Genomic DNA, 25,125 nt, shown 5'->3' on the forward strand with positions numbered 1-25,125 from the left:
TTTTACCCATTCATTTAATATGCAACATTTTTATCCATTTATTTAAGTGGTCTCTTTACTTTTTATATTTCATTACAGTTGTATACATAATTTCCTTTTTTAGGGTGATTGTGACAGTATTTTAATACAACAATGACAGTATATATACAACAATGACAATACTTATATTAGAAATGACAGTATATAACAAGTTAACAACACTTTTACACATTTATTTAAAGGTGGGCCATGTTTTCAATTTTTTTTATTTTTTAAAGTGGGTATAGAGTCCTTATTTCGCTGGTTACCAGCGATGTAGACAGCCTCCTATCAGGGTTGCCCTCTAATTTTGTCATAACACTCTCTCTACCGAACAGGACCAAAATTTCGGACCGGAGGAAGTACGGAGTACTCTGTAACTTGATAAAGGGTGTAGGCGCGCTCTCAGAGTCAGACTCACAGTAGTACAGAAGCGGGAAAAGCTTCCCACCAGGTTTTTCTTCATTCATCCCCTTCGCATTGTTTGGGTTTTCCACTTTAGCACCTTTGATTTCTTTTCTTAATCCCAATTATACACAACCATTCTTCATTAATCCCCTTTTCTTAATCCCAAATCATACATATTTCGATGTTCAATCGTTGATAACATCTTCTTTTCAGTAAATTTCTTCGCTTTTATAAACCCTAATTACACAATTTGAATTCTTGTACACATTTTATGCTTACCATATTCTTTAACTCTTAACCCTAAATACCCATTTGATTCTTGTACATTTTCGTAGGATTTTGAAGAAAATTCATGGGTTTTAATTTTTTGTATGCAGATTTTACTGGGCAACACCAATTGAAAGAATTTCATTTGCAATTCTTGCAGTGCAGACATGGTGAGTAATGACCATATAGTTTCAAATTTCTTACATTTTCGTTTTTTTTCTCTTTTAGTTTTGACTTTAAATTTCTTGTAAGCAGTCAGATATCAGAAAATGGTTCATGAAGCACCATGACAAGGGAAATGCCAATGCTGCCAAGTCAGCTGCTGCAAAACCGGCATCTGATAAACCTTCTGCCACTGCTTCAGAAACAGAAGGTCAAGAAAGTGCTGCCAGAAGGAAAACAAGCAAATATTTTGATAAAGATCAAGAGAAGCCGAAAGTTGAGACTCAAAAGGTGGAGGTGCCTGCCAAAAGAAAGACACAAAAGGGAGATGGGGATTCCCATGTTAACACCAAACCTTCACCTTCACCTGCAAAGAAGGTTCAAAAAGTAGAGGAGGAAGATGATGATGACGACTTTGCTCCCATTAGTTCCAAAAAAAGGTCAGTTGATGCTAGTCCTAGCAAAAGACTAAAAGGAAGTTCAGGAAGGGGAATTGCAAAGAAAAATGTGGTCATTGATGAAAGTGATGATGAAATGGATGAGGAAAAGGAGACTAAAACTCCTGTCAAATCTGCTGGGAGGGGTCGTGGTAGGGGAGCTGAATCTGCCGCTGCTGCTACCGGAAGAGGAAGGGGACGTGGACGGGGTGGATTTATGAACTTTGGTGAGAGAAAAGATCCGCCTCACAAAGGAGAAAAGGTATTGAAATGCCATGTAATTATTCAGTTCATTAAAGTGTGTTTTCCTCCCTCATCTTCCCTTGTTTCTTTTTCCTAATCTATCCAGGAAGTTCCTGAAGGCACCCCCGATTGTTTAGCTGGGTTAACTTTTGTAATATCCGGAACACTTGACAGGTATAGAGTTTAACATTTAGTTGATATGTGGAAAGATATACTTCCTTCAGTATTTGCTGTTTTTTTTGGTTATTTTTGGTTGGTGTCTTGATTTTTTGCTTACAGGATTCTCACTTGTCTTGTTTCTCTGTGAGTATTAGTTTCATAGACATTTCGTAACCTAAGTTTTTCCTTGTAGTTTGGAAAGGGAAGAAGCAGAAGATTTGATCAAGAGACATGGAGGTCGTGTTACCGGATCTGTCAGCAAAAAGACGGTTCTTTCTTGATCTATAACCCTTTCTTTTTTGTTTTACACTCTCTTCTGCTCCCAACAGCAGTTCTTGCAGTTTACTAAACCTAGACTTTACAGAATTTTCTTTTATGCGATGAAGATATTGGAGGACGTAAATCTGAAAAAGCGAAAGAATTGGGGTTCGTTTCTTCTTATTTGACGATTCTTCCTTTTCAGTTATCTTATGAGTTATAACTTCTCACTAGGGTCTTAATTTGCTATGTAGAACACCCTTTCTCACAGAGGATGGTTTGTTTGATATGATCCGTGCATCCAAAAAATCTAAATCACCTGCTCAATGCAACTCAAAAAAACCATCTGAAAGCACCCCGTCATCATCTGCAAAGAAAATTCAGCAGAACGTGGATGTGAAAAGTACGCATAAGATTTCTTCTTGGTGTAATTGGTCTATCACTTATCATGTAGTTCTTTTCTTGATTGCTTCTTGGATGACGCCGTTGAACTTTTTTATTTTTTATGTTGTGGATATGATGCTGAATATTGTATTAAAAACCAATGACAATTTGACATCCCTGGAAACACGAAATGGACTAATCCCCCTCCAACTCCCCCCCCAAAAAAAAATCTTGCTAACTTGGAGCTTCTGAGTTTGGAATCGTTGTTGCCTCAATGAAATTCAATGAACAGACACAACAAAGCATAATTTGTATGCAAATTCACAATCTGAACCAGATTATGACAACTGCATGTTGTAAGACTCCACCCCTTTGCTGAATCTAGCTCAGAAGCTTATGAAAAAGAGTAAAAGACATGCCATAATTTAAATCCAAGTCTAAACAATTTTAAGTACGAATTACGGAGCCAAAGTATATAAGCATAATATTTGCGTGTAATTTGGCTTTAAACCATTGGTCTCTTTCTATCTACTTTTATGTACCTTTGCTCCATTATTTATCTGCTGAACTCATTATTCTCATATGAACTCTTTTGTGAATTTTTTGTTGCAGAAGCTGGTGTGAGTAGCTTTTCAGCCAACATTAAAGCTCCTAAGTCTTCAGCAAGTCCATCACCTGCTAAGAAGAAGGATCTTTCAAAGCAAGGTCCTTCCTTGACATGGACAGAGAAATACAAGCCCAAAGTCCCAAATGATATAGTTGGCAACCAAAAGCTTGTATGCCCTTGTTGATTGCAGTGGTTCATTATTTACTGTTCTCCCATCCTTCTGCAGAATTTTCAGAATGACAAATATTCTCTGTTGTTGCTTGCTGAAGGTTAAAGATCTTCATGATTGGTTATCACACTGGGATGAGCAATTTTCACATGGTAATGGAAAGAGGAAAAGGCAAAGCAATTCTGCTGAGAAAAAGGCTGTCTTATTGAGTGGAACTCCTGGCATAGGGAAAACTACCTCAGCAAAGTTAGTCAGTAAAATGCTGGGTTATGAGATAATTGAGGTACCACCACCATCCTCAATAATTATCATTTTGAATTTGTTAGTGTTGATGTTTATGTCTCTTTCTTCTTTGTCTTTTATGCTTACAGGTAAATGCCAGTGATAGTCGTGGAAAGGCTAATTCCCAAATTAGTAAGGGAATTGGTGGAAGTACTGCAAATTCTATAAAGGAGCTTATTAGTAATAAGTCCCTGGGTGATATGGATAGGTTGGTTCTGTTTATTAGCTTAACATTCATTTATGTGTTATTTATTCTCCTGTTGGTTGTTGGTTGATGGGAATTCAATTCTAGGTCAAAGCACCCCAAGACTGTTCTGATTATGGATGAGGTTGATGGCATGTCTGCGGGTGATAGAGGTGGGGTTGCAGACCTAATTGCAAGCATCAAGATCTCCAAAGTCCCAATTATATGCATTTGCAATGACCGCTACAGTCAGAAATTGAAAAGTCTTGTAAATTATTGTGCGCTGTATAATTTCCGGAAGCCCACAAAACAGCAGGTATTATTAGTTTGTAGTTATGAAATTGCGGCATACTGACATTATATGGTTTGGGTCTCTTGGTAACTTATGATGCTATCTGATTTGTTTAGTAATTGTATAAGCTATATACTCTCTCTATATGTTATGTTTGAGATTATGGACATCTAATTTTTCAATCAAGTGTTTCGAGGTATACTTTAAAAGTTAAGGGTGATGCCATTTTCTCGTACCCCATACTTTGATTTTGCTTTAATTATACTGTGATAAATTAGGAACTATCTGAAATTCTATGTGAAATGGATCTTGGAAATATAATTATGTTGAAGTTACAACATTGACTTTATCTGATATCTGATGATGTGTAGTTATGTGTTGACAGTATCACTGTTATTCTAGTTAGTAAACATGAAATATTATTAGTTAATAAAGATTCAAGAATAAGAGGACATGAAGTACTCCGGAGAAACTCAAATAAAGTCAACAAAGTATGTCTATCATGTTTTGCATCACTAAAAGCGAACTTGAAAATGTCCCCATGAAGTAGTATCGGCATACTCTAGGTACACTGCCTATTTAATAAAGTCCCTCAACCTATTACTTTGTTCAGAAAAGTTTGTATTAACTTATTGACCCTGTTCTGCTCATATTTCTCCGAAGCAAAATTGTTTTAAGGTGAAAAGAACAAGAGCTATATTAGCCGATAAGGTCAATATGTTCAGTTAAGGGGACACCTTGTCCTCCTCTTAATGTACCTCTACTATTGTTTGATCAGTTTTAATGATATACTCTTCTTTAAAAAAGTTCGGCTAAGGGGAAATATAGTGAAAAGAACTAACCCTTTTGGGATGCCTAATCTACAAAATTTAATTAGTATTGAGCATACAATTAAGCTCTGCACTCAAAGGTTTGAACTTATTTTGGTTAGTTTAATATGCTATGGAAGTAGCCGGGAATGTGGTGAAGAAGCTTAACATGGAATTCCTAGAAAAGAGGCTAGATGAAGCCCCAAGACTTTCCTATGTCATATTACGGGGTTTGGATAAAAATATACTCCCTCCGTATTTTAAAAAGAGACACTTTATTGACATGTTTTGGTCCCCATTTCCAATTATACTAATATTTCTCTCTTTCTTGTGGTCCCCACACTTACTCACATCATCTTTTTACTATAATAAATAATTTACTCACTACCCCACTTTCATCTTATTTTAATAAATTCAACTCACTCTCCTAAAATTACGTGCCGGTCAAAGTGTATCTCTTTTTAAAATACAGAGGGATTATCATACACGTCTCCTGCATTAGAAAAACATAATCAACACATCCCATTCCAACTTTCGAGGATTATACATATTAAAAATGGAAATTCTAAGTGCTGGTTATCTTCTATCTGGTGGTGAAGTCTAAGATAGGGGCATAATGTAAGATTCTGAGGTGATAAAGGTGAGACAAGTAATAGAAAGAAGTTCGTCCACCGCTCGGAGCTCATCCTAAGACCAAATCTTATTTATTAATCTCATCTGTCATCTCTACACTTGACCAACGAAAGAAAAGGAACCTGGGATACAAATGTGCATGAGCTGACGTGGGAAGTCAGAATCCCTTGAAGTATGTCCCAACTCCTAACCTTTCTCTTGAAGCCAATACTTGCTGGTCACTTGATACAAGGATATGGGCTCCTCCCCCGGCACCCCAGGCCGTTCCATATTAAAGTATACATTAGCAAATCCCACCAAAATTGAGAGAGAAAAAAATGGGTAGCTAGGTGGGTGTGGGAGTGTGGGACCTAACTTTAGAGAAAATGTAGACCGGAAAAGGTTACTAAAAGTAGTATGCTTACTTTGGAGTGTACGATAAGGCATCCATTTTTGGTAGAAATATCTTTTGTTTGGGACCGGATGAAGTGGTTGTTTTGTTAGCACCTCACTAAAAGTATATTATTTGTGGACCCAAATAGAGGCGCGTTAGGGTTTTAACCATCATTAAAGAACAGAGAGAGAGAGAGAGGTAGGAGAGGATAAAACACCAAGTGTTAACCCTCCCTTTTCTCTAGGTTTGCTGTCTACCGTATCACAAAATGTTTTATTAGTCCCTCTGTCCCATCTTATAGTGTACATTGTCGAATCACACAGAAACTGAGAGAGAAACTGAAGAGAAAATAGTGGGTAGCAAGTTGGGTGTGGGATATAACTTTAGAAAAATGCAAGGTGGAAAAGGTTACTAAAAGGCATCCATTTTTGGTATTATAAATTTTATATGGGTCAGAGAAATTGTGTTTTTTCTTGTTAGCACTTCGCTACGAGCACATTACTAGTGAACCAACTAGAGGCGCATTGGATTCTTTCCATCATAAAGAACGTAGAGGGAGAGGGAGGGAGGATGAAGAGAAAGAAAAGAACAAAGAAAAAGTTTTAGAGAGAGCCTAATCCAAAGGAGAGGGAAGAGGGGTGACAAACTGGTCCTTCCCCAAGCATCCTACAGCATTTGAACCCCAATTTTTTATGAAAGAAGGGGCAGTGTTATGCCTTGTTACTTTACCACCATATCAAAATCTTTAATACAAAGGTTGCACTGTGATTTTCTCGACAGCATGTGACGAAGAGAATTACGTATCAAAGTTCTTTTGTCATATTGCATTCATAAGACAAGTAGTTCAATGTAGAATTGAGCAGGCAAAAGAAATATCTCATAAATAATTGTCTTTGGCAGATGGCAAAGAGGTTGTTGCAAATTGCTAATGCTGAAGGGCTTAAAGTGAACGAGGTATCTATTCAGAAAGAAGAAATTCCTGATTTTCCCACACCCCTCCCCCTTTTAATTTCTCGTCTTTGTTCCTATTCTCTCTTCCATGTTCAATCAGTCTCCCCTGGTTCTGAAGTCTTAAGAGATGCATGGCCAACTTGTTTGTATGATTTGAATTTGTATTCACAGATTGCTTTGGAAGAGTTGGCAGAGAGATGTAATGGAGATATACGCATGGCTTTGAACCAGCTGCATTATATGAGCCTGTCAATGTCAGTTATCAGATATGATGATATTAGACAACGTCTTCTTAGCAGCGCTAAAGATGAAGACATTTCACCATTTACTGCTGTTGATAAGTATGTAGCAATGTTCTCTTTCTTTATTGGCTTGACTATATATGAAATGCTAGGTAGCACAGCAACAAGAAATGAAAACGTATTGAGGGAGAACAGAGATATGCGGAAATGCAGTTATCGTACAATTAGGAAACATGGAATTACAAAATCCTAATCAATACATTAATAACTTTGGCATAGAAATTCAATATTGCGTAGTATTATCAATACTAAAGGAAAAGAAAGAGGTTATTAAAGTTGGTTTGGGTTATTTGTAGAGATTTTTGAAAGAAAAGGTGACTTTGTGATTCTCATATCTCAAGATCCTTTAGAGCGAAGACTTGCTGATTTTCAAAGAAAAATTTCCCCTTCTTCTCTTTGTTTCCGACTGTCCAAGTTTCAGAAACAGGACACTTGAACTTCACATAGATGAATTGGAGTTGCCCAAAGACGAAAGACATTGATGTGCGTCAAAAGGAAGAATGGGGGTCTGGGAGAAAAAAGGACATAGAGACAATGAGTTGTTTCCGAATATCTGCAGCTCTTAGTTGCTTGAAAATACTAATTTTTCTCTGTTTCTATGTCTTAATTTAAAATGGTTTTAGGGATAGGCAATTTACATTTAGTCACCTCTGTTAACCTACTTTCCATATGAACTGCTTAAAATGGTTTTAGGGATAGGCAATTTACATTTCCGGAATGGAGGAAGTATAAAGGTTTGAAGTATGAAGTATGAACTGCTTTCCATATGCCCTTTTTAAGATATCTTGTCATGGTCCTCTTGAGAGAGAGGAGAGGACTGTTTAATATTATGACTGCAGTCACTTTGCTTCACATGATGAAGTATAAGTAAGCTTATATTATCTTGTAGGTTGTTTGGTTTTAACGGTGGGAAGTTGAGGATGGATGAACGGATTGACCTGAGCATGAGTGACCTTGATCTCGTTCCTCTTCTTATCCAGGTCTGCTCTTCTCTTTCTGAATTCTTTACTCTGCTTGTTTTCATGTCACAGGGTGTAATGTACTATGGAATTTTTTGAAATTTTGCATTTGAAGCTATTTGACTGATGGAAGGAATCAATTGAGTTGATAAATAATGTAGGAACTAGGAACCACTCAATCTTATTGCTTGGCTAGTGCAAATAAATGAGTGCTTGCATTTATGTGAACCCTGCGATTGTTTCTGCATTCATTAGTTGTTCACACATGACAGGAAAATTATATTAATTATCGGCCGAGTTCTGTGGTGAAAGATGATAGTGGGATGAAAAGAATGAGCTCGCTTGCCCGTGTTGCTGAATCAATTGCTGACGGAGATATTATTAATGTACAAATTAGGAGATACAGGCAGTGGCAGCTCTCTCAAAGTAGTTGTGTTTCTTCCTGCATAGTACCGTATGTGTTCTGAAATCGTTATTAACTATATTTTGGTTTGGAAAAAAAAAAGTTCTCTGAATAGGGTCCTTCTTTTTCTTCTGCTCTAATTCTAAAATATGTTCTGCCTCTTTCCCCTTTTCTCTTCATTAGGGCCGCATTGATGCATGGGCAGAGGGAGACGTTTATGCCGGTATGTGTTCACTTTTACTATTTGTGGAACTGCATCCACCTTGTTGCATTACCTTTATTGTGAAAATCGTATCAGTTCTTTGTATGTGTTTTACTTCTCTGCTGTATGCCCCACTAGTAGGCAGAAACTTGCCACACCTATACAAGATTGATTTCACAGAGGGCAGACAGCTCCCATATACTTCCTCCATTCTTATTTACATGACACAATTACACAGGTTCTTTTGACTTCCTTTTGTGATTTACACAAATAGTCGTGTGGGGTCTTGTTAGATTCTTCTCAATAAATATTTTTTAAATATCAACTTCTTATAATTTTTCTTATCCATAATTGAAGATATTAATGTTTGAAATCATGCATTGGCAAACGTGACTAAATAATTTTGTCATGTAAATAAGAAAAGAGGAAGTATTATTTAGTTCCATGCTCCCTTTTGTTCGCTACTCCCTGTCGCGTTTGATACTAAGGCTTATTCTCTTCAGTCTTCACTTTCAAAATCAAGTTTAAATAGGGCTTATAAGTTCAGTTAAGGGTTGCCAAGTTAAATACAATTATACAATTAAAATTAAGTTCTGAAAAGTTAAGATTAGGGAATTCATGTTTTAAAAAAGTAATGCGTTCTTTTCCCCCAAAAAATTTCTTGTCTGGAATTATAAATTCATGAGGACTTTTAAGTTCAATTTACAATTAATAATTAATTCAAATACATTTAGACAATGGTGAATAAGTTCTAATAAGTTCGGATAAGTATAATTCGTATAAAATAAAATATCCTAAAAGATATTGTTGGATTTAGGCTTTCCAGGTACCTTACCGTATTTGGGCCTTTTAAAAAAAATTTGATAACAAGTCAAGATAAGGGTAGGGCTTAGGATAAGTTCAGATTACTTTAGATGAGGACTAATTAGTTCAAATAAGTCTGGATAAGGGCCAATAATTTATGAAAAGATCAAATAAGGGCTATCAAGTTTGATCTACTGTTCCGTCGATAAATAAAAATAAAATAAATTTGATCTACTGCTAAAAGTAGTTCAGGTGAGGACCAATAAACTCAATTATGGGATAATAAGTCTAGTTAAGTTCATATGGAGTGCCCTTCCCCAGGCTAGTCTATAGTCTATACATGCTAATATGCTAATTACCGTAGTTTCTTTTAGTTAAATAATTTCATACTTGTTTATTATTAGATACAACATTTTGACTTTTGCACTGTTCATGTCCTCTACTTTGAATATATTACTATGTTTACTAATTATACTTAAAAAGAAAAATATAGTCATGTTGAATCATGCTTGATACGTCTCAAAATATATTTTCTAATATCAACTTATAAATTTTACATATAGAAAAATTAGACAATTAAAGATATAAATAGTTGAAGTTATTCATTGGCAAGCGTGAAATAATAAGTGTTGCATCTAAAAATAAACGGAGGAAGTATTACATTGGTATATACTGATAATCTAGCTGGACACCATGTTACATGTAACTGTTTCGGTCATGTGTACCTATAGCTATAGACCTGACATGAAGTTTGCAGGGTGAAAGAAATTTCAATAGGTTTGGTGGTTGGCTTGGGAAGAATTCAACAATGGGAAAGAATTTGAGGATCTTGGAGGATCTCCATGTCCATATGCTTGCATCTAGTGATTCATATTTGGGAAGGTAATGCTACATCCTTCCATGTTTCAATCCTTCTAGATGATTCATGTGCAGCAGCTGACACATGCTATTACTCTTTTTTTGGAAGTGTTAATTTGTTTCATTGATTTGAATGATATTATCTAACTCGCTGTTTAAGGTGAATAATTTGTCGTATCTTAATTAATTTATGAGGAGTATTATTCATTTATTATTTTAGTGAACTTAATAAGTGAATCATGTGTCTGTTGTCAATTAATAATCTTCGCGATAAAAGATTGTATATTTTTGAGGCAGAATTCCTTTATGAGAGCATTATGGTATTGTCAAAAAACAAAATCAATAACCTCAACCCGAACAAAATCAGAAACATGGATTGATGTAGAGAAGAGAATATGGGGGATACTTTGATAAATGGTTGTATTAGAAATGCAATTAAATAATCATTTAGGAAAATTACAACCCCAGGCCTTCAAGTGGCTTGAGTTGCTGGGCACTCGCACTTCCACTAAAAGCTAATCAAAGTAAAATAAAATTCACTCACAGTTTTCAGGTTACTTCCTCCAACTGATCACCTCTACATATAACTTCCCTCACTTCCTTTCCTTCCTGTATTCTTCTCCAAGCTTATCCTTCCCCTAAGACTGACTGGTTGCGGTACAGAACGTCATTGCTTTGATGTAAATAAAAAAAGGTTCCCCTACATAGTTAAATATTTGTAAATTTGTGAGTATTTAACCATAAGAGTACTATCAATCTATGTATGCAGAAGGAAATAGTGTAGGTTTAAATATCCTCCGTCTTTGTTTTTATGTGTACAAGTATATATGGAGGTCACTTATAGATAAAAAATTATGCATGCCTATCAATCTTCTAATATGCACTAATTTATATATGATTGTGATATAGGTTTAGCCTTTTAGCTAGAATGCAGGCTCTCCTACTTTGTTTACGCGTCTCCTTGATGCCCTTTTTTGTTTAATGTGTAGTTGAGAATAAAAATAGTTTAATTCCATCTCTATCTTCCCTCATGAGTACTTTACAACTTATACCTCACTCCGAGTGATTTTGTACTGGTTGTAGTACCAATTGGCAATTGCATATAGGCAAAATACATGTCTTGTATTTAGTGCACATGCTATTGTAGTTCACACTAAGGGGCCGTTTGGTTGGAGAAGGGGAAAGAGAATGAGAAAGGGAATCAAGGAGAATGGAATGAAAACCATTTGTTTAAGAATGGTGTTTGGTTTCCCCATTCTTCTCCCCTCTCTCTCTCCCAAGTAACTGAACTGAATAAATATAAATAATAAACAATAAAAAATAATAACTAATAAATAAATAATAAATAGTAAATACTACATCCGTTTCTGAAAGTTCTTTACGCTTTGGAAAATGTGTCCAAAGTATGAAAACTTTTACCGTAAATTCTCACCATTATATACATCAAAATGCTACATGTAAGATCTTGTTAGATTGGTCCCGATATGCATTTTCAGAATATCAACTTTTTATAATTTTTCACATACACAATTGGATATATTAGTAGTTAAATATTGCATTGGAGTTCGTGCAAATAGTAATTGTAAAGTACTTTATGAAACAGAGGTATTAGTAATTAGTAAATAATAAAAAATAATAATTATAATAATAATAAATGTTTTTTTTATATATTATTATTATTATTTATTTTATTATTAGTATTATTATTATTATTTATTATGAAAAGATGGTGATCTAAGGGAAAGGGAATGAAAAACCTTGGGGGGGTAGGGTATCATTGTAGAGAGATTTGGGGGTAAGTGAAAAAGAAAAGAGGGTAAAAAGAATGACAAAAAACACCAAACAAACAACAACGAATGGAATTAAAACCCATAATTCCCTTTCTCTTTCCTGAAGACCCCCAATCAAACGCCCTCTAAGTTTGTTATGTTCGATGACTAGAACCAGTTTGTAGACGGTGCCCCTGATAGGGCCAATTACAGAATGAAATTGTAACAGTTGCATGGTTGTCCAATGTAATCTTAAAATATGTGCTATGGAGACTGGAGTGGCTTTTCGCAGACGGGAGTTTTGAGAATCTTTTATAGAATGGTTTTACAACAGGCTATTTTTTTTTTACGTCATGCCAATAGTTTGCTGTAGGCACAACAGGCGGTTTGCATTTATGTTCAAATTCTTCGATTACGTAATAGCTTATCTGATATCTAATTTCTTGTAATGTAAAGATATTTTAGTGGTTACTTCTCAAAATCATCGTATGTTTTGCATATTCATTCTTAAAACTTTTTAATTTGGGTTTTACATAAGTGAATGAACTTTTTATTCGTATCGCTCTGTGCTTCTGTTCAAGGGAGGGAAGGTGAAGAAAACGCTTGTTACCTGTCTGGCTTTATGTATATTGCAGTGTACTTGTTGGCCATTTAATTTTTTAATTTTATTTGCTCTTTTCGGCTTAGCAACTTTGATTTATTCCCTGTCCTATCTTCAAATTCTCTTATCCTTTGATTTTCTTTTACTTTATTTTATTTTAAATTAAGTACAAGAATAGGACGTTGTATTTGAATGCTTATTTCTGTTCCTTATTTCCCCCATTGTTTTCTATGCATGATTATGCTGTATAATAGTTATTTTTTAATGATATGCAGGGGAACTTTACGTCTTGATTTCCTTACGCTTCTTTCTAAAAAATTAACTGAACCACTCCGGGTTCTTCCTAAGGTCAGGAACTTTTTGATTACGCGGGCTTGTTATCTTCAATTTCCAGATGCTATTAATACTGACAGTTGCAAACTTGTAACTAGCAGCTAACGGCTAAGTTTTTACTATTTTTTTGCAGGAGGAGGCTGTTAAAAATGTAGTTGAATTTATGGATGCTTACTCATTAAGTATGGAGGACTATGACACGCTTATGGAGTTGTCTAAATTTCAGGTTTTCTAACTTCTGCTCCACTCCTTAATTTTCTTTTTAGGAATTTTCACATATTTTTGAGTTGTATTTTATTAGGGACGCACAACTCCATCTGATGGTATATTACCAGCAGTAAAAGGTGCTCTAACAAAGGCATATAAAGAAGGTAGCAGTTCACGTGTAGTACGAACAGCAGACATGATCACCCTTCCTGGTTTAAAAAAGGCTCCAAAAAAGAGGATTGCAGCTATTCTGGAGCCTGTTGATGAAATTGGTGAGGTAAATGGTGATATCAATGAGGAGGATGAGGAAGAGAACGCTGAAGATGCTGAGGATTTAGGTATGATTCTCTATTTAGTGTTAAGACTGTTTACTCCTTGCTAATCATGCCTAATGCCTCCAAGGAACTTCCTGAAATCTGAATACCTTTTATTTCTAATTTTGAAAAAAAAAATGTTTGTGAATAATGTTTACCAAGTGCTTGGATGAACTAGAGTGCTGTTTCTAACTCAGTCCAGAACCCCATCTCCCAGTAGTTCAACTCAGTATTTTTTTGTGCTTTGACAGTTTGGAAAAATTCAGTTCTCAATGACGTGTAGAATTGTTAGACTATTTACCCATAAGCAAGCTTTATTCACAATCATGAACTGCTGTAGTTTCCTAGAATGATGCTCCTGAATCACTTTATGTCCTTTAGTCTCCCTCGTCTTGCTTTGGCTGTCCATTATGTTTTGTTTTTGTATCTGTTCAGTGCTTGTGAATGAAATGTCAATAACTAAAATAACCCTGTTATGACATTTTAGTTGCATGCTTCTTAGTTGTGCGATTTCTGACAACAAAAAGTCATATGTTTGTCATTCATTCTTGCAGACGATGCCAATGGTGCAAAAAGACTGAAGCTGGATCTCGAGAGTAACCATGCTAAAGGTGAGTTGAAATACTTGAGAAGAGTTTACTTCATGGGCTTAAATTCATAATCTATCTATATATCTAACGAGTAAAATGTGGTCGGTTGCTTTTTAGGGATTCAAGTCCAAGTGGACTTGAAAGGTGCTGGAAGTTCTGGCACTAAAAAGACACAAAAGGCCTCGGCAGGAAGAGGCAAGGGAGGTGCTGCTGAACCAGCATCGGGAAAGAAAGGTGGTCGTGGATCAGGAACTGCTGCCAGGAAAAAGAAGTAGAGAAAAATTGACTGCACATTCGATTGTGTGCAGATCATGCTTTCTAATTTTTTTCTTATTTTGTTTACATCCTCTGTTGGTGATTAGTAGCTTTGGTGATTATCTCAGGGTGTAGTCTCTTTCTAATGTTGAATCGAACTTAACCTATCAAAGTTTTGTCTATACGTGCTGATAGGAGAGTTGGTTCTGAGAAGGCGAAAACAGACATACATGGACAATAATTTCAAGGGGCATGAATTGGTATAAAATGTGTAGGCCGGCTTTAACTTGTTTTACACCAAGTATAAAATTGACCATTCTCTTTCGTAAGCACATCTATTACATGTCTATTTTGTCAATGTCATTGTAATGCACAAATGCCATTTGTCATTGTACACAAACTTTTCAGAAAGGCCGATCTACGATAATATATTGTGTGGCGGTCCGCGCATGTTATGTTCTTTTGGTTACCCTTATTGATGTTATAAGTTTTCTTTATTGTAGTTATAAGTTACCTTATTTTCAAGGCTATTAACTCAAATGGTAGAGCAATGTACAATATTGTACATGGTGTGGGGTGAAGCTCCACGTAACCTACTACCTATATTACATTTGTGTATTGATGTATATTTTCATTTGTGGTGTTGTATTTGTCATAGTTATAACTTGTACAAGCATATCACTTTTGATTAGGGTCACTTCATTGTTTATTGTTAGAGTTGCGTTTTTCAATGGTTAGGGTCATCCTAGAGTAAGGTAACTTTAAACCTCGAATAAGGTCACTTATATCTTTTATCTGGTTCACTTTTATATTTGAATGTACAGTAAAATACTGTAGATCGGGGGCACGCAAAAATTTTTGGTCATTGTAATGCATAAATGCGACTTGTCCATATCTATTACTTGGCCTTTTAAAAAAAAAACCTATAATCTTACGGCAGATTCTTTTGTATTTTTATTGTTGTTTAAATGGTAAGGAGTAATACCATAATCTACCATAATTAAAGAAAAGTTCACCGAACTTATAAATTATACTCCGTAATTGATATCAAATCTTAGTTCGGTTGACCATAATTATAATTGATATCAAATTTTTATTTACTTATAAAGTTCACCGGCTTTGCTTTTAATGGTTCATTTGGTTGACCTTAGAAATTAAAACTTCGAAGGAAGAAGTTGTTCTTATGCAATATGAGTATCTCTTCGGAAGTAAAAAATGATGTTTGGTTGAACTACTAAGTATTTTTTAGAAAGTAAATTCCCATGTAAAGTTCTACTTAGTTAGGAGGACATAAATTCAAATTTTTATATGAGACTGTCCTCATCATCAACTGATGGTGAGACCAGTTTACACTTGCGAATTTAGGTATGTTACTTCTATAGTTTAGACATGTTATTTTTTTTATAATTTTAGAGGAGTTACTTTTTTAGTTTAGGTATGTTACTTCTATAGTTTATACATGTTACTTTTTTTATACGGAGTAGTTTTAGGTGAGATACCTTCTTAGTTTAGGTATGTTACTTCTATAGTTTAGACATATTGCTTTTTTTATAATTTTAGAGGAAGTACTTTTTTTAGTTTAGGTATGTTACTTCTATAGTTTATACATGTTACTTTTTTTATACGGAGTAGTTTTAGGGGAGATACCTTCTTAGTTTAGGTATGTTATTTCTATAGTTTAGACATGTTACTTTTTTTTTAATAATTTTAGAGGAGGTATTTTTTTTAGTTTAGGTATGTTACTTATATAGTTTAGACATGTTACTTTTTTTTTTTATACGGAGTAGTTTTAGGGGAGATACCTTTTTAGTTTAGGTATGTTACTTCTATAGTTTAGACATGTTACTTTTTTTATACGGATTAGTTTTAGGGGAAGTACCTTTTTAGTTTATGTATTACTTCTATAGTTTAGACATGTTACTTTTTTTTTATACGGAATAGTTTTAGGGGAGGAACATTTTTAGTTTAGGTATGTTATTTCTATAGTTTAGACATGTTACTTTTTTTATATAATTTTAGAGGAGGTACTTTTTTAGTTTAGGTATGTTACTTCTATAGTTTAGATCTATTACTTTTTTTTTATAGTTTTAGGGGAGGTACGCTATTGGTTTCGCGCTCGTCACACCATCAAGTTGATGGTGTGACTGGTCTCACAGGAGACACGCTCGGACATAAATAAGCACTATAAAGTGTGTCTTCCTATATTTTTGTCAATCAAACAATATTACAAATTTCCATTGTTAGAGTATGCTTGAATCGGTCAACCCTCTTACTGCAACGCCCCAGCACCGAAATCTTGCTAGGGTTATTTGTTTATGATATTTATTAGTGTACATTATGGTTATCTGTTTTGGTCCTATTTTTCGGGCTTTTCCGCATATGTTTAGATAGTATTATATAAACCCTTTAGGACATAACTTAGTTGTATTATGTAATCTGTACTCCTCAAGATCAATGAAACTTTTTTCTCCTCTTCCTATGGATGTAGTTAACACATTGATAGTGAACCACGTCAAATCTATGTGTTTTTTTATTTACGTTATTTATAATATTTCTTGCTTCTATTATAACAAAATGGTGTCAGAGCCGGATCTGTATTAGGGTTTGAAATTCGGTGAGAGAGATGTTTGGTATTAACGTAAGACCGACAAATTTATTGGGAGGAATAATTTCAGTTTATGACAGATCAAGATGCGAGCCTTGTTGTGGGTTAAGCTTGAGGGTCTCTATAAGACAAAATCCTTAACCAATAAGTTGTTTCTGAAGCAACGTATGTTCAGTCTGCGAATGCAGGAAGGTATGACTCTTCGATATCACTTAGATCAGTTAAACACAATTTTATTAGAATTGCGTAATATTGATGTTAAAGTTGAAGATGATGATGCTGCTTTAATTATGTTAGTGTTTTTACCATTATCGTATGAGAATTTTGTGCAATCATTTATTGTTGGTAAATATACTATTTTTCTATAGGAGGTTATGTCATCCCTCCATACTAAAGAGATGCGCCGGCCATAAGGCGACTGGTACAAGTGCAAATAATCAGGTTGATGGGTTAGTATCATGTGGGAGTTTTGGTCATGGAAATTTTGGGAAGAAGAAATTCTATAAACCAATTTTTAAGGGTCCAAAACCTAATGATGTCTATGACTAGTGTAAAGAGAAGGGACATTGGAAATCTGAATGTCCCAAGAAGAAGAAGCTGATACCAATTATATATGAAGAAGATATTGCTCTAGTTGTTGATGATCACACGCATCACAATGACGTGTAGATTCTTGATTTTAGAGCATCTTACCATATATGTCCGCGCAGGGAGTGGTTTATAACCTACGAGCAAATAGACGGTGGCAATATTTCAATGGCTAATAGTTATGTTTGTAAGGCGATTGGAGTAGGCTCGATTAAAATTCGAACACATGATGGTAAATTCTGCATATTGAATGGTGTTAGGCATGTTCCACTTATGACAAAGAATCTGATATATTTGAGTATGCTAAGGTAAAGGTGGAACTTTTGCATGTTGCAAGGGTTCGAATGTGGTTTTGAAAGGTGTAAAACGTGGTACCTTGTATTTTCTTCATGGTTCTACGTTATCAGGTTCTGTTGTTGTTGCATCTTCGGAGATTGATGAGGAAAACAAGCTCAATAGTATATGCGGCTCGGTCACATGAGTGCAAGAGAGATACAAATTCTATCAATCGGGGATCTTCTTTGTGGTCACAAGGTCACGAATCTTCAACTCTGTGAACATTGTATTTTTGGGAAGTTACATCGCAACAAGTTTTATAAAGCAATACACAGAACAAAAGGTACACTTGATTACATCCATTTGATTGTTAGGGTCCTTCCCGAGTGGAGTCTTTAGGGGGTTACAAATATTTTTGTCAATGATTGATGATATCTCAAGGATGACTTGGATGTTCATTATGAAGAATAAAAGTGAAGCCTTTAAGAATTTTAGACAGTAGAAGGCATTGGTGTAGAATCAAACAGGGAAGAAGATCAACATGTTGTAAAATGATAATGTTGTGGAATTTTGCTGGGCTGAGTTAGATGAGTTCTGCAAGAATGAAGGGATTGCTAGACATCATACAGTAAGGGATACACAACAACAGAATGATGTAGTAGAATGTATGAATCAAACACTTCTGGAGAGAGGTAAGTGCATGCTCTCTAACACTAGACTAATTAGAAGATTCTGGGCATAAGCGGTTAGCACATCATGTTATCTGATAAATCGTGGACCTCACACAAGTATACATCTCAAAACTCCTTTTGAGATGTGGTTTGGTCAGCCTGGTGATTATTCTAGTTTGAGAGATTTTGGTTGTACTACTTATTATCATGTAAATGAGGATAAATGAGAGCCATAAGCTAAAAAGGGAGTATTTGTAGGATATGGGGATGAGGTTAAAGGTTACAGAATCTGATCTCCATCTGAAAGAGGGTTATACTAAGTAGAAATGTAGTCTTTGATGAAAATTCTATGTTTAACTCTACTTTGAAGTCTATTGATGTGTCGAAAAGTGGTAGTGTTGAGAAACATGTGGAGCAGTCAGGCACTCTAGATGAGAGTGAACAATAACATGAAGGTCAACAACCACAATCAGAATCGTCACCATCAGGTTCTTCATTACCAGTAGTGAATATCATAGTTTGGCTCTTGATCGATCAAAGAGATCGAGCTAACTATGGAATGCCTCCCAAGAGATACGGTGTTGAAGATATGGTGTCATTTGCACTACAGGTTGCTGAAGAGGTGGAACCTAACTTTGATGATCATCCACCTACAAAGAAGCAGTTACATGTACCGAGTCTGCTCAATGGCTTGCTGCAATGGGAGATGAGATGGAGTCACCTCACAAGAATCAGACTTGGGAATTTACCAAGAGACACCGAGACAGAAATACTGTCACTTGTAAATGGGTCTACAAGAAGAAGGAAGGAGAAACGTCTGTTGAGGGTATCAAGTATAAAGCTTGAGTAGTAGCTAGAGGTTTCACTAGGAGAGATGGAGTATACTACAATAAGATATTTACGCGAGTGGTTAGACACACTTCTATCAGGGTGCTACTAGAAATAGTTGCACATCAGGATCTGGAGCTTGAACAAATAGATGTGAAGACAACTTTTCTGCATGGAGAGTTGAAAGAGGAGATATACATGACTCATGAGCCAAATGGTTTCCAAATTCCTGATAAGGAAGACTATGTTTGCAAGTTGAAGAAGTCCTCGTATGAACTAAATGAAGGAAATAATGCCCTTGGTCCAAGTATGCATTCTATGTTAAGTCTAATAAATGCGGTTCAGTATTAATTAACAAGTTAATAATTCAGTGAGATCAAGTGAGCTGAATGCCTAGCTAGAGGCCGCTTCAGTTCAAGTGGAATTAATGATATTAATCCACAGCTTACTCTTGACTGAACCCGTAGGGTCACACAAATAGTACGTAAACGGATCAAGTATTTAATGGCATTAAATACTCCATCTATGGATATTCGGAATCGACGGATCTTGGTTTCAGTGGGAGCTGAGATCGTCACAGGCAAGAAATGAATACTCCGGAAACGATGATATTGCCGGAAACGGAAATATGGATCGTATCGGAAATATAAATATTATCCAAGTCGTAGATGTTGCCGGAAACGGAAACATGGTACGTATCGGAAAATATTATCGGAAATGGAAATATTGCCAGAATCGGAAATATTGCCGGAAACGGAAATATTGTCAGAATCGGAAATATTATCGGAATCGGAAAATAATTCCGGAAACGGAAATATTAAATATTTGTTCGAAACGGAAATTGATTCCGGAATCGGAAATATTAAATATTGTTCGTATCGGAAATGAATTCCGAAATCGGGAATTTAATCGGAAGCGTATCGTACGAATTAGCATCGGACGAGGCCCGCTAGACGAAGGCCCAGCACGAAGCCAGGCCGTCGCCCAGCGAGCCAACGCGCACCAGCGCACGCCAAGCCTCGACCAGGCCCAGCGCAAGGCCAGGCCCAGCCAAGGCCTTGGGCGCGCGCGCGGGAGCACAGCAGTGGGGCGAGCGCTGTGCGCCTAGCGTGGGCCGCAAGGCTTGCGCGGGTGTACGGTGCTCGTGCACCGCTTGTGCGGGAATCCTGAAGCAATCAGGATTCGAAGTGTGATTAAATCCTAAAACTATTAGATAATGATTATTTAATTAGAGTCCTAGTAGGGTTATAATTAAATAAATAAGTATCCTAATAGGATTCCAAAACCCTTTCCATAACTCTATAAATAAGTGCCTAGGGTCACATATTTTCATAGATTATTCAAGTATTCAAAGTGAGTTTTTGAGAGAAAATTCAGACACATTCCTTGACTATAAGTGCCGAAAATCTTTAGTACCTTAAGGGCGATTCTAGTTGGTCAATCTTAAGGCGGATCCGGACGTGCTGTGGACTATCTACGGAGGGACGACACTTGGAGTCCTAAAGACTTGTTCTTGTTCGGTTCGGGCGCAGCTAGGGAAGGCACGCAACAAAGAGTATGCATCTAAACTATGCTATATGATTATGTGTAAATAATATGTATTCCTGACTAAATGGTTTTTCCGCATGATTTATGAATTGTCATATGTATCATAACCTAACAGTGGTATCACGAGCCTCTTATTATTTTCATAATCTAAATTGCATGAACATGGTTAAATATTACAAATTTGCAAGAATTAAAAGGGGTGATTAATTTTCGTAATTGTTAATTAATTGCAAATTGCGTTTATTTAATTATACGTACGCAGTTTTTCGGCAGTTTCTTCGTTACTCATCCAAATCGAGTGATTTTTGTGTCAATTCCGCATGTAAAAGGCATTCTAAAATTTTGACAAAAATAGTGTTTTTCTGCCGAACCCAGAATTCTCAAATTCGAAGCCTAACTATGACTTTTCGAAGGTTTTAGTTTTTCGAATGCAAAATTTCGTAAATTTAAGATGTTAAATTAAATATTTGCGATTCTTGTTAATAAATCTTGAATTTTTGATTGACCTACTGTATATGTTTAACAAGTTTGAATGCCTAGCCTTGTTAATTATGCAATCTAATTTGTAATTACGATTAATTTGTTGAAAATTAGAATAATTTAGAATTAATTTGATTTTCATAATTAATTATAATTTAATTAGAAACCTATGATTAAAAACCACCATAAAAATTGTAAATTTATGATAAATTTTAAATTTTTATGACCTAGGCTTGAATCCATGATAATCGGAAATCAATTGAATAATAAATTTTCGATTTTTCGCCCTAAAATTATGAAATTAATATTATTTATTAATTTGTCATTAATTTTAAATATAAATTTTAAAATTTTATGTGATTCGTTCATATAACTTGCACGCACAAAGCAATGGACGCTTCGTGTTACCCTTAAGGGGTGTTGTATAGTGCGGGCATGCGACGACGAGCAAGGGAGCTCGTCGCCCGTGCGGCACGAATGCAATGAGCAGGGGCATGGTGCACGAGCACAAGGCAGCAGCCCTGCCTTGTGTCGTGGGCCACGAGCTATGGATGAATGGGCATGGGCGAAGGCAAGGCATGACAGTCGCGTGTGGGCAGCAAGCGAGCTGCGCCACAACGCGCACTGCCTCGCGCAAGCGCGCGCAGCCTCGCGCGCAGCGAGCGCAAGCTCGCGTGCCACGAGCGCTGCGCCCAGCGTTGATCGCGCGCAATTGCTCGCGCACAGCGAGCGATGGCTCGCGTGCATCAAGCGCTGGAGCGCGCGCAGCAAGCGCTGGCGAGCGCGCACAGCGAGCGATGGCTCGCGTGCGTCGAGCGCTGGCGCGCGCGCAGCGAGCACCACTTGTGCGATGGCTTGCGATGGGAAGATGCAGCAGCTATGCGACGAGCGCATGGGCTGCGCGAACATGGCCAGCGATGGCTGTGTGCGTGTGGCCCTTGGGCGTGCGATGCGTAGGGTGTTTGCGTTGCGATTAGATCGTTTTGAATGTTTAATTTGAAATTTTCAGTTTACGTAATTTTAATTAATTTTAAAAATTAATAATTTAAATTATTTTCTTGGATTTTAATTTTGAATATTGTAATTATAATAAATTTTATTTATTCTAATTATTTTACTAAAATTAAAATCATGAATTAATTTAAATACGACTGAAATTAAATTAAACTTTTTGGATTCAATTATAAATTCATATGAGCTTTAAATTTTAATTAAATTTGTATGTTTCCGGTTAGACTAGAAATACATTTTTATGTTTAAAATTAGTAAAGCATATAAATTTATTGGTTTAAGTGGGAGCCCTTTTAGTCATAAACTCTTGATTAGGTCTACAAATCCTTAAGGTTAAAACAACTTGATTAGAATTAATAAGGACTGAATAATTGGTAGATTATTGGTGCCCTTGATTAATTGCTGCAAATGTTTACGTGATGCATAATGTGTTTTACTAACCAGCTATGTGGGCCATTCATGATAATGAATGGGTGAATGGTATATATTGTATATGTACTGTTTTGCAGGTTATGAAGTGACTAGTATGGCCCAAATAGGATAGAAAATATGGTCTGCGCACCATTAATTTGAATGTAATTGGTCTAAAGTACCAAAGTTATTTTTCAACTCAAATATGGTCTGCGTACCATCAAATAGTTGTAATTAGTTATAGCTTATCCTATTTGAAGAAAATGGTGCCTCCCACGGAGATTTTCAAGACGGACTTTGAAGTCAAAGCTTCAAGATGAAGTCGGGCCATACTAGATCACATTTATCTTATGCATGCTTTAAGTTATTTATTGCTTTAAATATGTCTTAATTATGCATAAGATTGTGGCTTGATTATGTTGCATGATTAAGGATTTTAGTTCACTTAAAATCTAACCAACATAGTAAGAGCCTTAAGTTCCAAACTTAAAAATTGAGTTAAAAGGTGCCATGCCAAAATATACACTTGCTTGGATATCCTTTACATCAATCTAGTAATAGTTTTCGCTCAGCGAGGTGTTACTTATTGGTCCTAAAGGGGCAAGGTACACAAATAATTGTGAGTACATGTTAGTTTTGGTGAAACTCAACGATATAAGTAAGGAGTCCTTTTATGTCGTGGCAAAATCGATAGGTTTACCTAATAAGTTCTTAGACGTACCTATCAACCAAGAATAGTTTCTAGACTATTAGCAAAAGGCTTTTGCTTACCTAAGATGTTTTAGGATTAAGTCGACAAACTGTGCCTAGTTCTTCAATGATTTTAGGATCTTGGAATCATTTTATTCACACCTGCCGGAACACATAACTTGAATAAAATGCTTAATAAACATTGAATTATGCATGTATGCTAGAATTTAAGTTTATTAAGAGAAACTGTGAATGGTTATTTATTTGTTTATTCTTTTCAATTGTAGTTTTAAGTATGGCAAACAACAATCAAAACATCATCATGGGCAATGCTAAATCAAAGCAGGACAAGTCCACATCAAGCTGTCTTTATTGTGATGGAATAGGCCATTACAAAAGAGAATGTCCAGAGCAACGAGCAACTAGCGGGCTCTCGCTACGTACTAGAAATAATTCCTATCTAATAGACACAGACCAAAAACATCAGATTTATACCTCTCGGCGCATAATCAAGGTTAATCAAACTCAAATCAAAATAGTCCGGCCGAACAGAATTGACGAGCAATAATAATAAGCTACAGAAATTATAGTCAATCAATCAAATATCATGTCCACATATAATCCCAATCATGCATTCATGGATCTCCTAAACCCTAGAAATTAAACTACTCACTCATGATAATAAATAACAAAGCAATTAACATAATAGAAAACATGATTAAAGCAATAAACTAAATTAGAACAAGAAACAATACCTAATTGAAGAACAATGAATAATGAAAGCTTGAATTTTTTATTGAAAATAAAACTAATTAAGTGTTGGAACAAATTTGAGAGAGTAATAAGCTCAGGAAATAAACTAAGGTTCAAAACTCAAAATAAAAGGTGTCCTTCAAAAATAATAAAGGCTAGCTTATATAGTTTTCCTAAAATAAAGCTTAAAAACGGAAAAGAAACCACGCGAAAATAGCTGGAGGTTGGCGTCGCCCGATCGGGCGACGCTTCGCCCGATCGGGCGAAGTGCTCGATAGTCGGCCCGATCGGGCGGTTTGCGAAGTGTCCATATTGCCTTCTGATGGGCACCCGATCCGGACCGGGCAAGCTGCGCCCGATCGGGCGCGTGTAGATGACATTAATTCTCTTTTAAATCCGCCCGATTGTCGCATTTCGCCCTCAGCTCATAGGGCGATTTACAAGTTTCAATATCCTTCGCCCATATCACTGAGTCTAACTCTCGGGGCTCAACCATAAGCATCTAAGGCTCCCGAAAGTCGACGATAAAGGTCCCGAACTTCCTCGGGCTCGAGTAGTGGCCTAAATAAACATGAAACGGGTCTTAGAAAGACCAATTTCTCATAATCAAACCTGAAACTCAAGGCACACTCAATAAAGCATATTAGTACTAAAAACGGCTCGTAAGAGCTCATTTGACGCATAAAAGTACTAAGGGACGGGGGTGAAACACTATATAAAACACACATATCAATTGTTAGTAGGCTTATGGGTAAACCTGGCAAGGAGCATTGGCAAGCTATGAAGAGGATCTATCGGTACCTAAAAGGTACATATGATGTTGGTCTCATTTATGGAGGTGATACATAGTGTTTGGTGACTGGGTTTTCAGACTCTATTTATGGTTGAGACGTTGACAGTAGAAGATCTATTACTGGTTATTCTTTCACTCTTGGTGGTTCAGTTGTCAGTTGGAAAACTACTTTGCAACCTATAATGACTTTGTCAACTGCAGAAGCAGAGTACATGGCGTTGACAAAAGCAGCAACGCC

The 25,125-nt window shown here is 36.1% G+C and overlaps 1 protein-coding gene across 2 annotated transcripts; it reads left to right on the forward strand.

The window, feature by feature from the left end:
- Positions 1 to 317: 317 nt before the first annotated feature.
- On the forward strand, positions 318 to 14,704 carry LOC110788022 (replication factor C subunit 1). 2 transcript variants are annotated; one of them, XM_021992660.2, is made up of 22 exons: positions 318 to 472; positions 804 to 863; positions 949 to 1,554; positions 1,642 to 1,709; positions 1,888 to 1,963; positions 2,059 to 2,120; positions 2,207 to 2,355; positions 2,949 to 3,112; positions 3,213 to 3,395; positions 3,484 to 3,602; positions 3,687 to 3,894; positions 6,586 to 6,639; positions 6,808 to 6,977; positions 7,828 to 7,918; positions 8,170 to 8,351; positions 8,484 to 8,523; positions 10,064 to 10,188; positions 12,810 to 12,882; positions 13,001 to 13,093; positions 13,169 to 13,412; positions 13,943 to 13,999; positions 14,096 to 14,704. In XM_021992660.2, the coding sequence occupies exons 2-22, from the start codon at positions 861 to 863 to the stop codon at positions 14,251 to 14,253; spliced, it is 2,925 nt and encodes a 974-aa protein (XP_021848352.2). In that variant the 5' UTR covers positions 318 to 472; positions 804 to 860; the 3' UTR covers positions 14,254 to 14,704. The 2 variants fall into 2 exon arrangements, with proteins under 2 accessions (XP_021848352.2, XP_021848353.2); XM_021992661.2 differs by having other exon boundaries at positions 443 to 638.
- Positions 14,705 to 25,125: the final 10,421 nt, after the last annotated feature.

Source organism: Spinacia oleracea, chromosome 4 (assembly GCF_020520425.1).
Source record: "Spinacia oleracea cultivar Varoflay chromosome 4, BTI_SOV_V1, whole genome shotgun sequence".
In the NCBI taxonomy this organism is placed as follows: Eukaryota; Viridiplantae; Streptophyta; class Magnoliopsida; order Caryophyllales; family Amaranthaceae; genus Spinacia; species Spinacia oleracea.